Source organism: Staurois parvus, unplaced genomic scaffold, assembly GCF_062004578.1.
Source record: "Staurois parvus isolate SC_StPar_1 unplaced genomic scaffold, SC_StPar_1.0 ptg000165l, whole genome shotgun sequence".
In the NCBI taxonomy this organism is placed as follows: Eukaryota; Metazoa; Chordata; class Amphibia; order Anura; family Ranidae; genus Staurois; species Staurois parvus.
The window spans coordinates 122903-136262 of record NW_028317961.1 but is presented as its reverse complement, the minus strand read 5'-3'; the positions used below and the strand labels follow the sequence as shown (position 1 = coordinate 136262).

Below are 13360 nucleotides of genomic sequence, written 5' to 3'. Positions count from 1 at the left end.
GGACACCCCTGACTTACAACATAATGCATGTTAACACACCACAAAGACCTAGAGGTTCATTCACATCCTTGTGTCTTTGTGGCATATTAAATGCATTTTGCAATGGGCTGCCATTGATTTGAAAGCCACCCCACAATGCATTTTCTAGTGCATTTGTGCACATTGCTCTGTTCTGCGATACAGAATAGACCTCATGGTGCATTGGGGTGCCATTTAAATGAATTTTAATGTACGTTACTCTGTATTTTGGTTAAGTGCTTGTTTAAAGCGGTATGTATGAGCCCAACTATTTTTGTCGTTTTGGATAGTGTAAGGGAGGGTTAGAACTTGTGCCAGATTATTTTTTTCTGTCTGTGTACCATAGGGGAAATTTCCCTTCACGTCCTGTACCAGGGACTTAGCAGGAAGTTAGTGGAAATCTCGAAAAGTGTTAGCAGTTCCCCTTTGTAGTTGATATCCCCATTTGAAGATTTTCCCTTACATATTATTCCAACCCTCCCCTAAGAAAACTACAAAAAAAGGTTGTGCCTAGAGATACGCTTTAATGTTCTTATGTGACATTTTTCACCAGGATGTGAACTCCTTCAACTGGTCACTTATGAATAGTGTGACCTGCTTATTAAATCCGTGTGGTGTGCATTTATTAACTAGTAGATCTCACTGTTTGTTACAACTTTTTCAGTATTCCTTTTTCACATGTAAGCCAACCTAAATTGCTTTAGTGTATACTGTATACTGTATACTATCTAGCTATTAGGGGTTAGTATGACTGTGACCTTTGGGACCAGGTGGTTCTTTATGCGTTACCATTGACCAACCTCAGTGTACAGCAAATGTCATTGCACTCAAATTCAGGAATTAACTGTGTGCTTCAAACACATACACCATTTAAATGTTCATTTTTTTATTTGTATGTTATTTCATTTTATATAAATTTTTTTTTTTTTTCAGTTTACAAAGTTTTAATGTTGCATGTAATTTCCTCAAGTGGTCTTTTTTTTTTTCTTCAAGAAGTCATCTTACTTATGTATACACATTGTTTTGCAGCTAACATTCATTTTTTTTGTTGAATTGCATGGCAACGTATATTTAGTGCATGAAAGCATTCAAATGCTAACAAGTGACATTTATATGACAATAATACATATATATATTTTAAGAGCTCATTGTTGTGTTTTTTTTTTTTTTATTTTCATTTTATTTTGTATTTTTTTTATTGTGCTGCTTTGTTGAATGTGAATGATTCATGCTTTTTCATTCACCATTGCTTCTCTTTCCTCACTGTTTGTGATTTGCCTACCAGGAGGAGCTACTATTCTTACTCCTACTACCTGTAAGTAAAAACTGGCCACCTATTTTATTTGGATTTTTAACACTTAACATAAGATGCAGTATCCCTTTAAAAATAAATACAGCGGTAAGATCACATGGCTGGCAAATAAATGTATAAGCCAGTTGTGCAGTTGTGTCTTGCCAACTGCCTTGAGTCTTAAAAAAAAAAAAAGCTTAACCATCCTTTTGTTAGTGAGCCCTAAGGAAGAGTTTGAAAGTTAAAGCTCACCAAAAGTTGAAAACATTTGTAAATTTATGAAATTTATTTTTTAATTGTGTTTATCGCTAAAATTATTCCTTCCTTAGTGAGACAATATGTTCAGAAAAAGGGACTAGCCATTGTTATTAAGAGAAGACTCAACACTTCCAAGAGAGAAGAGACAGTATTTAATATATGGCTGGCATTGGTTACTGTTGCTTTATTTATTTTTAGAGGGATAACCTACTGAGTGTGTCATAAGTCACTAACACCTTTTGTTGCACGCTGTTTGTCTATGGGTCATGGTTTCCTCCTTCTAACAAACTTATATGTAAATAAAATTGTTTTTTAAAATCTGTCTGCTTGGGTATTAGTCTTAACTATTTATCCAGGACGCTGCACGTGGTGGTGTTTAATTTGGGGCAGTGTAATAGTATTTTTGTAGGTGTTAATTAGTATTTCGAAAACAACAAATTCTTTATATTACGGGTAAGTACTGTAGGATCGGTTATGGAAGTATAGCAGGTTATGTACCACCTTTTTTCCTCTACCTACTCATTTCTAGTTAGTGCTGACGGGTGCAGCGTTTAGTGTTTCTCTCAGGTGAAATGGTTTTTATGCAAGTCTTATGCCTAAGCTGCATATTTTTTCCTTTACATTCTAATTTTCCCTGAATTTATTAGTTCTTGGCATATCTGTTTCTTATATAGGGCTGTGGGTGAAGTGTGTGAATATTCAGGTGTATTTAAACCCAAATAAAATATAATATATATTTAATAAAAAAATGGTATATACTGCTTAGTTATTATACAGTACATGACACAAGAATGAATTCATAGACCATGGGTCATACGTCATTAACTTCAGGTGATTGGACACTGCAAAAGCTTGGCTGGTTCCACCCCCCCCCCCACACACACACACACTACCCCCCAGTGTATCCATATAACACAGTCTACACCATGAGGCTCCAGTGTCATTAGGTGATGGATGCCTTCTCTTGAAGAAGAATTTCCTACTATTTTTTACCAGGATTTTTTTTTACCTTTGACTGACACATCTATCAAGACCTGACTGAATATTGCTTTTATGGCTACCTAGCAGCTTCTGCATTGGTTACCCTTGAGTACACCTTGGGAACCGTACCCAGAACCTGCGGCAGCAGGGCTTGTCTATAATGTTTGCTTCAGACACTGGTTCCTGCACTTGGCACTCACCTTGGTACTTAATATAATGAGTGTAGTTAGCTGCAGTTAAAGAGGGCCAGAGCCATGGTCCATCTCTATGTCACTCAGACCCTGACTCCTTTACAAGTATGCCTATTATGACAGGCAAAGCCTTTACCCTGAAGTGGCCCAGCAACGTGGACAAGGTAAGACAGGGTTTCCCCGAACCCTTATGCATATCGATTCCTGGCTTTACGTCTCTTGATGACTTTGTAGCGTACACTACATCCTCATCCTTCCAAACATGCTGCAGTGCCATGCACACAAGCATTTTATGAGGCACAAGTGTTGGAAGAGACTCTATTAGTGGTTTTCCCTAGCTTTTGATGTCAGAAGGCATTTTCTGCTGACAGCGCAAGCTAATTACTTGCCACTCCACCTGTTGCCGAACTTCTCAGATACTCCAGTCCCTTTAATTGGGCTCCCTCACAGGTGCATACCTGTCTAAGGCAGAATTCAGTGAGTCTTTGTCTGGTCTATTCCAGTGGCTATTGCTATTTCTGGAATTGGCAGGGGCCATCTGTCGCAAATGAATACTAAAGTGTGGGGTCTTGTGAGCTACTATGGTGTGTATAAAGTGATAATAAATAATTAAATGATCCTATAACTGTGATATACAAATAAAATTAAATAAAATTATGTATAAAGCTGTGAAAATGTGGTTCGCTTACACTCTACTCATACTCATACCATTGTGTCATAAAGCATAAAATCAGAAATAGTGTCATACTCCTAAATTCCCCTCCCCCCTAAAGCACGCGCACATCACCCCCATACTCAAAAAACCCTCCCTGGACCCCACCGACCTGAACAACCTTAGACCTATCTCCCTGCTGCCATTTACATCCAAGCTCCTTGAGCGCTTAGTCTACAATCTCCTAAGCTCCCACCTCACTGACAACAACCTCCTCGATCCACTACAGTCTGGCTTCTGTCCCCTACACTCCACCGAAACCGCCCTACTCAAAATCACTAATGACCTGCTAACCGCCAAAGCTAATGGCCACTACTCAGTCCTCCTACTCCTCGACCTTTCCGCGGCCTTCGACACAGTTGACCACCCCCTCCTCCTTAATAAATTACACTCCCTGTGCATCAGAGACTCTGCTCTCTCCTGGCTCTCCTCCTATCTATCCCAATGCTCCTTTAGCGTTCCCTATAGCGATACCACCTCTGTTTGGGTCTCCCAAGGCTCTGTATTCAGGCCCCTTCTCTTCTCCATCTTCACCCCCTCCCTCGGCAAACTGATACACTCCCACGGCTTCAACTATCACCTCTACGCCGATGACACGCAAATCTACCTCTCCACCCCTCACCTCACCCCTTCAGTCTCCGCCCATATCGCCCACCTACTGAACGACATATCAGACTGGATGTCGCTCCATTTCCTCAAACTGAACCTATCCAAAACCGAGCTCCTAATTTTCTCCCCAGCCCACGCCCCCATCCTCTCCATCACGACCAACAACGCCACCATCAGTCCCACCCCGCAAGCCAAAGTCCTAGGTGTCACTCTAGACTCAAACCTGTCCTTCCAACCCCATGTCCAATCGTTGGCAAACTCATGCAGGCTCCACCTCCCCAACATCTCCAAAATACGTACGTTCCTAACCCCAGACACTACTAAACACCTCGTTCACTCCCTTATTATCTCATGCCTGGACTACTGCAACTCCCTTCTCACCGGCCTACCCCACCACAGGCTATCCCCACTTCAGTCTATCCTGAACTCTGCGGCCAGACTCATCCACCTCACCAACCGCTCCGCTTCTGCCACCCCCCTCTGTCATTCCCTACACTGGCTTCCGATTGCCCAACGCATTAAATTCAAAATACGAACACTGACATACAAAGCCATTCATAACGCTGCCCCAAACTACCTCACCGACCTGATACCCAAATACCGCCCAACCCGTACTTTTCGCTCCTCACAAGACCTCCTACCTTCTAGCTCCCTGGTCTCCTCCTCCCACGCCCGACTGCAGGACTTCTCCAGGACTTCCCCATCCTCTAGAACTCACTACCCCAATCCATCAGACTGTCCCCTACCCTCCCCACCTTTAGGCGCACCCTGAAAACCCATCTCTTCAGGGAAGCCTACCCCATCCTCACTTAACAGCCGATCTCTTCCACTCCTACCACTCCATCCCCCACAGCCACTTCCTCCTGTACCACTATCCCCTCCCTCCTAGATTGTAAGCTCGAAAGAGCAGGGCCCTCGAACCCCACGTGTACTGTTTTGTCACTGTATTGTCTCATGTTCTGTCCCCCACTATGATGGACAGCGCTGAGCAAACATTTTGGCGCTATATAAATACTGTATAATAATAATAATAATCCTCTTTAAAATTTTTGTTTGAATAAAGTAGTGCACTCACATATAATTACAAGTTAAAACCGCATTAAAAGTTAAAATTAGAATCCACAGTAAGGTTTTCCAATATTGCTGAATACTTGCTGTATGTTGCTTTAAGCATCGTGTCGGCAGAGCCCCTTCCCTACGCATTACACCACTGGGTCACATGGCTTTATCAAGTCGACTGCTTCTGCTATTAAGTTTGAGTTCATTGACCCTGGTTTCTTCTCGCAAGACTGTACCTACTGTTAGCGTTTTTTTTTTTTTTTTATCTACTTATTGCTTTCTAAAAAATAATAAAACTGGAGCCCCACTGAGTGAAAGGGGGGAGGATGGTGGTGGTGGTTGATGATATACTGGGGGTTGGACCCAGCAAAGCTTTTGCCAGTGTTCAGTCACACAAAGGCGGCAGCATAAATCCCATAGTCTATAAATAGACACTTGTGTCCTTTTATTTAACTCCAAGATATGGAATTTGCGGGTATGTCAAAATTCCTATTTTCACCTGGTGACCCTGCCAGTAAAATGCACTTTTGTCCTAGAATGACGACACTAAATTGCTGTGTGGAAGAATAGTGTTATCACACCAGGTCAAGCGTGTTAGGTCTACAAAACAACACCTACTTTCAACATTTCCGTTACATAGTTAATAGGTGATTTGTAGTAGAGGGGGGAACTAAGTAGGGGTGATAACACTGCTTGAGATAAGAATGAGTCCACAACACATAGGACAACTGGATTTCTGGCAAGATCAACAGTTTTGCTTTTTACAAATTGAACAGATATACCAAAAAGCTTTCAGTGGAGTATTGGTAGATTTAACCAAATGGGAGAAAATAAAATATGTTCACTGTTACAGTTTACATACAATTTTTTAATATGTTCAGATAAAAAATATAGAGCAAAGAGCAAGAAAAAATCTTTTTTTGCTCTTTTTGGACATTCGACATAATGTTTTATGGGGGTACAAAGCTTTCCAGGCAGAGGCAACAAGATCTCCTATGCTTTTGGCCTTGAAGCCACTGGAATATCACTCTGTGAGGTTGATGTACTGATGGCAAATAGGCTGTTCACTTTGCAAGGGAGTTTTCCCCAGAGCTTAGTGAATGAGATGAGGCTTTGCTTACGTCCATTATTCAATCGCATACAAGAAAAAATTTATTTTTTAATATTTTACCTGCACACAGTTGAGTATTATTTGCTAAATGAAGTTTAACCATGTTTACTGAACTCTGGAAAAATAAATAGCAAAGTGCCATTTCCCTTGTGAAATGAACAGCATATTTGCCTATATTAAATCAACACCAGTATATTGTTGGCTCAGGGTGGTGTTTTTTTTTTTGTTTTTTTTTAAAAACTCAGGAAAACCTATTGAGAATGTAGTTTTGCTTATAAACATGTTGTTCAGACTGAAAATTGACAATAATGCTACATATGGATGAAAAGCTAAGATGGAATATATAATGTATATCGTTTATAGTACAGCTAACTGACGAACCTGCAAATTTCTTTGATGTTAATCACTTATTTGTTACACTAGAGAAAGATTGCAGTATACAGTATCTGACAGAAGTGAGTACCCCTCTCATTTTTGTAAATATTTTATGATATCTTTTCATGTGACAACACTGACAAAATGACACTTTGCTACAATGTAAAGTAGTGAGTGTACAGCTTGTATAACAGTGCAAATTTGCTGTCTCCTGAAAATAACAACACACAGCTATTAATGTCTAAACCGCTGGCAACAAAAGTGAGTACACCCCTAAGTGAAAATGTCCAAAATTAGCCATTTTCCCTCCCTGGTGTCATGTGACTCATTAGTGTTACAAGGTCTTAGGTGTGAATGGGGAGCAGGTGTGTTAAATTTGGTGTTATCGCTCTCACTCTCTCATACTGGTCACTGGAAGTTCAACATGGCACCTCAATGGCAAAGAACTCTGAGGATCTGAAAAAAAGAATTGGTGCTCTACATAAAGATGACCTAGGTTATAAGAAGATTGGCAAAACCCTGAAACTGTGCTGCAACATGGTGGCCAGACCATACAGCGGTTTAACAGGAAAGGTTCCACTTAGAACAGGCCTCGCCATGGTCGACCAAAGATGTTAAGTGCACGTGCTCAGCGTCCTATCCAGAGGTTGTTTTTGGGAAATAGACATATGAGTGCTGCCAGCATTGCTGCAGAGGTTGAAGGGGTGGGGGGGTCAACCTGTCCGTGCTCAGACCATATGCCGCACACTGCATCAAATTGGCCTGCATGGCTGTCGTCCCAGAAGGAAGCCTTTTCTAAAGATGATGCACAAGAAAGCCCACAAACAGTTTGCTGAAGACAAGCAGACTAAGGACATGGATTACTGGAACCATGTCCTGTGGTCTGATGAGACCAAGATAAACTTATTTGATTCAGATGGTGTCAAGCGTGTGTGGTGGCAACCAGGTGAGGAGTACAATGACAAGTATGTCTTACCTATAGTCAAGCATGGTGGTAGGAGTGTTATTGTCTGGGGCTGCATGAGTGCTGCCGGCACTTGGGAGCTACAGTTCATTGAGGGAACCATGAATGCCAATGTGTACTGTGACATACTGAAGCAGAGCATGATCCCCTCCCTTTGGAGACTGGGTCGCAGGGCAGTATTCCCACATAATGACCCCAAACACACCTCCAAGATGACCACTGAGGGTAAAGGTGATGGACTGGCCAAGCATGTCTCCAGACCTAAACCATATTGAGCATCTGTGGGGCATCCTCAAATAGAAGGTGGAGGAGCACAAGGTCTCTAACCTCCACCAGCTCCGTGATGTTGTCATGGAGGAGTGGAAGAGGACTCCAGTGGCAACCTGTGAAGCTCTGGTGAACTTCATGCCCAAGAGGGTTAAGGCAGTGCTGAAAAATAATGGTGGCCACACAAAATATTGACACTTTGGGCCCAATTTGGACAGTTTCATTTAGGGGCGTACTCACTTTTGTTGCTAGCGGTTTAGACATGAATGGCTGTGTTGAATTATTTTGAGGGGACAGCAAATGTAAATTTTTATACAAGCTGTACACTCACTACTTTACATTGTAGCAAAGTGTAATTTCTTTAGTGTTATCACATGAAAAGATAGAATAAAATATTTACAAAAATGTGAAGGGTGTACTCACTTCTGTGAGATACTGTATGTTTGTAATTTAATATACAGTTTTAGTAGCTCGGAACTGTGTGTAACTGAATGTAAACAATCAACACTCCTTTAAGATCCTTTTACTGCCTATGTGAAACACTATACATTATTCTTGTCATGCTGAGTCTTGAGGTTAATGAAGATATCCAGTTTCCAAATTCAGAAACCTTTTGGTGTGTATCTCTTGTCAGTCTGCGTGCCTTTTATATTTACAAAAACCTTGTGCTAACGCTGCATTAAATTACATTGCAAGCCAGCACTGTGGGGAGCAGCTACTAAAATGAGGTAGACATTGTGACATACATCAATTTTTAAAGCAGCCATTGTACCTAATAAAGGCACTGATGTGATGCCACTTGCCTATATTCTTGTTGTGCAATATAATGGGGAACATCCAAGGCATTAGCCAGAGAAAATGAAATTCCATGGTTGATGTAATATGAAAAAAGTAAAGAAAAAGATCCTTAAGGCTGCATTCACACTTGAGCAGAGTGTGTTTACAGGCTTTTTTTTATAGCATTTGTACATGTGCTTTTGAGTGCTCTTGTGAAGTTCATTATTTTATTTTTAGGTAATGGAAAGCTAGTTACTAGGGGAAAAAGTATACTGAGCACGTTTTCATGCTATGCCATTGAAGTCTATCAGGGCCAAAACTGCTTAAAGTTTGTAGCTACAATTTTTGGCGACACTACTCTCAGGTGTTAACAGGCACAAAGCCATGTTATTTTTTTATTTCGGGCGTTTTGGATCTTCGAGTTAGAAAAAAATCAGGTGTCAATAACGCCTACAGTAATTTGTATTTAAAAAAAATGGCTTCATAGCAGTTGCCTATTGCCCATGTAATATTTACTTCAACTGAAAGTGATTTTGGCTACTTAATTCAAAAGCCGTCTTCTTTTCCATTGTGGTTTAGTGTAAGATCGCACATTATAATAAGTATAAATTGATATTTTGTCCATTTTTCTTGAGAAACCATTCTTGCACTTTTCCCTGTTTGTTAAACTACTGTCTGTTAGTTTTTACCTGTAATGTTTTACCTTAATTTGAATAATCTGACATAATGTATACATAATTTTCCAGTTTAAGACTGCCAATTTGCTCACATGAAATGTTGCTCCTAATTTACATTACCCTAAACGTGCTGCAGTCCATTATTTTAAACAGAGAGGGGAGATGGAAAAGGAACTTTTCTTAAGTTGACAGACTGACTGAAGATGTAATCTTTTATTTATTAGAGAAAAAAACTAAAGATCAGAGACAAAATAGGTAAAGCATGGCAAATGAAATGGCATTGTATCTTTAGACTTAAGCTTCTTTGTTATCTAGAACATTAAAATTTTCACACACATTACTGAAATTTATTTCTCTCTGAGGATACAATTAGTGTTAGTAAAGGCGAACTCTAATTGTTAAAAACTTTCCCTCCCTCCCTCCTCTGACAACCTATCCTGCATACCCGGTCTAAAAACGTCTGTGTACATACTTTTTTTTTTTTCTTTTTCATCCAGTGCTGTTACATGATTCAGCAGCTCTGACTTCATTGTTTAAGAAAGCGCTTCACAACAGTTGTGAATTCCTGGAGTCATGAGCCCATTCATCATCTGTGCTCCATCCTGTCCATTGCAGCAGCCACTTACCTACACAGGGATAGCTACAAGGAGGGGGCAGGGAACGTCTTTAAGAATAGCTAGAGTTTAACCAGCCATAGACAGATCGAATCTTAGCCACTTCAGCAGGATTGGGCTGAGATTCAATCCATCTATGGGAAGACTTGTTGTACCCAAGTTGACCAATGGATCGACTTGGGTACTGCCAGCCTACCCATAGATGAATCGATTCTTGGTCGAATCAACAGGGACTGGCCAAGATTCGATCAATCTGTGGGTAGGCTGGTAGATGGACTTGGGTTTAAGCAGCCTGTCAGATTCTTTACTTGTGATTACTATTAGTGACTATAGCTGCTTGCAGTAATCATTGTGTTCTGCCTCCCAGCAATCCTCCCTGCCAGCGGAAAACAATAGCACTGCAAACGGAATTCCCCCATTAACACTGACTATATTGATGGGAGAATCAAGCAATTTTCTTTCTTGGCACTCATGGTGAAAGGAAAGAAAATCAAATCATCTATGGCTTGCCTTAGTCCTGTCTTTTACTTTTTTTGACCAACGTCCTTTACCATTTAGTATTATTATTATTATACAGTATTTATATAGCACCAAAAGGTTTGCTCAGTGTTGTACATTATATTGGGGGACAGTACAGTAACAAAACAATACACGAGGGGTTCGAGGGCCCTGCTCTTTCGAGCTTACAATAGTAACAAGCACTAAGCAAGAGCACTAGGGAATCCTATTACACACACTGCAAAAGATTCCAAAAGGAGGGGGAATTCTTAAAGCAGAACTAAAACCCAAGTCGTGCGCATATAAAATTTGTACATATTAACAGTCTGTAAATTAGTTTTAAAACCGCTAATCACTGACCTCTGTAGCTGCAGACACCATGGAGAAATGAGTCTCAAACTTCATAATAGAAACACTGAAATTGCAGCTCATCTACCCAGCAGTGACATTGAAACCTGGCAGCCTTTTAATGTAACTGGACGTGTGTATCTCTGTCATAGTATTTCAGGATTACTTATTCTGCAGTGCCTGCTGCAACAGAGGTCTGTAAAGGATTGTTTTAAAGCTCATTTGCTGCTTCTTAAGAATGTGAAAATTCTTTTATGTCCTGTCATGGCCACAGGTTGACCCAAGTTATTTAAAGCACACTGTATATGTGTTGAACTGCATTACAATTCTTTGTCAGTTGCACTACAACTCATATTTATAGTGAAGATATTATGATGTTTTGGGGTGCAGTGTTTAAAAAATATATATATATACAGGACTGTTTGTGCATGGACAATGCTGCTTAATGTAGTGCTCCTTAGTGCAAGAATATGTGGTGCAGTGCAGGACATTGGGGGTGAATGGGCGTTTACACTTCTTTTTAAGCAAACTGAGCAGGCTTTGCAAACAGTTTCTTAATTTACATGATGCATACAATGTTTATTTTTAAAAGATCGAAGTAAATATTCACAAAACTATCAAACATCAGTTATTAAATTTGCACACATAAGGGGTTGTGTTAAATAATAATTTCACCAAAACCATTAAACTTTCAAATTATGAAATTAAAATATTTGCATGTTTGTTTGGTTTTTTTTTAAAACTGCGTAAGCTCAACTTAATTAGTAAGGGCCCCCTAATGTGCTGCAGGGAGTGATATCCGATATCCTGGGAAATGCCACGATCCTCGCCCATAATGCAGCAGCATCTTCTCCCAAGATTCTGGCTTCTCAGTATTTCCCTGGATATCGATCAACGGAAGCTAATTTCACTCTGGCCATGGGCAGAAGTGGGGATAAGGTAAGTATATGAATGTGTTTTTTTATTTTTTGTTGTTTTTCATTTCTTTATTTTGTTAGTTTTTTTTTTGCAGTATTTTGAGATGGGGTGCTGGCTCAATAAAGAAGCAGTTCCACTTAACGTACACTAATGTGCACACCAGCCCTCCATGGTTGTACATTTTTCATGAGATATACACAGTATGTTTTAATTCCAAAATTAATGAATGTTGAGATTTATTTAATTGTAATGTATTACTGTAGTTTTGCTCACCATTTTTTCTAGTTGCAGTTTACGTTAAAAAAAATTACTTTGTCATTTTAGCAAAACAAAAAATAGTGTTTCCTTCTGATTGGGATAAGCTGTAACACTTTCTGGTAGTATTGCAGTTTTGCTCCTCCCTCACACCCCCAATATATTTCTATTGGCCCATACATTTGATGGGATGCCTTACATGTGTGGGATACGGTGCTTTTCCTGATCAGGAAGCCCAGCCTTTGGACAGATCAGGGGGTACTAAAAGCTGTAGAAGTTTTATGCAGCCTGTGCAAGGTGCCTGTACACTATACCTGTTAGCAGTTGTCTTTATTGTTAAAATGATATGAGTTTAAAATACATACAGAGGGAACAAAATACTTGTGTTTTTTTTGGTCAAGGCATTGCTATAGACCATTATAAACCAGTCTTTCTTGCTGGTTTGTGATGTAGGAGAAAGGTTCCTAAATACACCCTTTGTAGCTCTGCTTCAGAAGGTTTAAAGTAGACATAAACCAAACCTTTATATTCTCAGTTTTAAAAATGTTCTCTTCAAAGATGTTTTCAGTTGTTTTAAATATCTAACTTTCATTAAAATAATACCTTTTCATCCTGCCATGAAGGTCTTTAAGTTGTAGTCCTGTGTATCACCCTGTTACAGGCACCCTGGTTGACCCTACGAGCAACTAAAAGAGGCTGGAGGAAATCTGTAGCACTGATATGCAGAAAGGATAAAAAAAGTCAGATACATAATTCGATGTAATACAAATGTGGCATGTGTTTGACACTCAGAAAACGCTGCTCACTTAAGGTTGAAATTTACTTTATTTTGACAAAGTGTCAGTATTAGGATGTGTATATCACAGCCAACAATTAGATTCAAAGCTGCCTTGGAAGTTTGAATCTACAGGTGAAACTCAAAAAATTAGAATATTGTGCAAAAGTTCATTTATTTCAGTAATGCAACTTAAAAGGTGAAACTAATATATGAGATAGACTCATTACATGCAAAAGCAAGATAGTTCAAGCCGTGATTTGTCATAATTGTGATGATTATGGCTTACAGCTCATGAAAACCCCAAATCCACAATCTCAGAAAATTAGAATTTTGTGAAAAGGTGCAATTTTCTCGGCTCAAAGTGTCCCACTCTAATCAGCTAATTAGGCCATAACCCCTGCAAAGGGTTCCTGAGCCTTTAAATGGTCCCTCAGTCTGGTTCAGTAGGAATCACAATCATGGGAAAGATTGCTGAGCTGACAGTTGTGTAGAAAACCATCATTGACACCCTCCATAAGGAGGAAAAGCCTCAAAAGGTAATTGCAAAAGAAGTTGAATGTTCCCAAAGTGCTGTATCAAAGCACATTAATAGAAAGTTATGTGGAAGGGAAAAGTGTGGAAGAAAAAGGTGCACAAGCAGCAGGGATGACCGCAGCCTG

General features: G+C 39.8%; 1 protein-coding gene across 12 annotated transcripts in view; it reads left to right on the top strand.

Moving 5' to 3' along the window:
* The window catches only part of LOC149462829 (receptor-type tyrosine-protein phosphatase kappa), a 571684-nt gene that overhangs the window by 478141 nt on the left and 80183 nt on the right, over window positions 1-13360 (top strand). For 8 of the 12 annotated variants that reach the window (XM_089676124.1, XM_089676123.1, XM_089676120.1 and 5 more), the window contains one exon: window positions 1304-1333. The exons of the other annotated variants lie outside the window; for them this stretch is intronic. In XM_089676124.1, the coding sequence (XP_089532250.1) occupies window positions 1304-1333 (30 nt within the window). The remainder of the gene's footprint in view (window positions 1-1303; window positions 1334-13360) is intronic. 12 annotated transcript variants of the gene reach the window in all.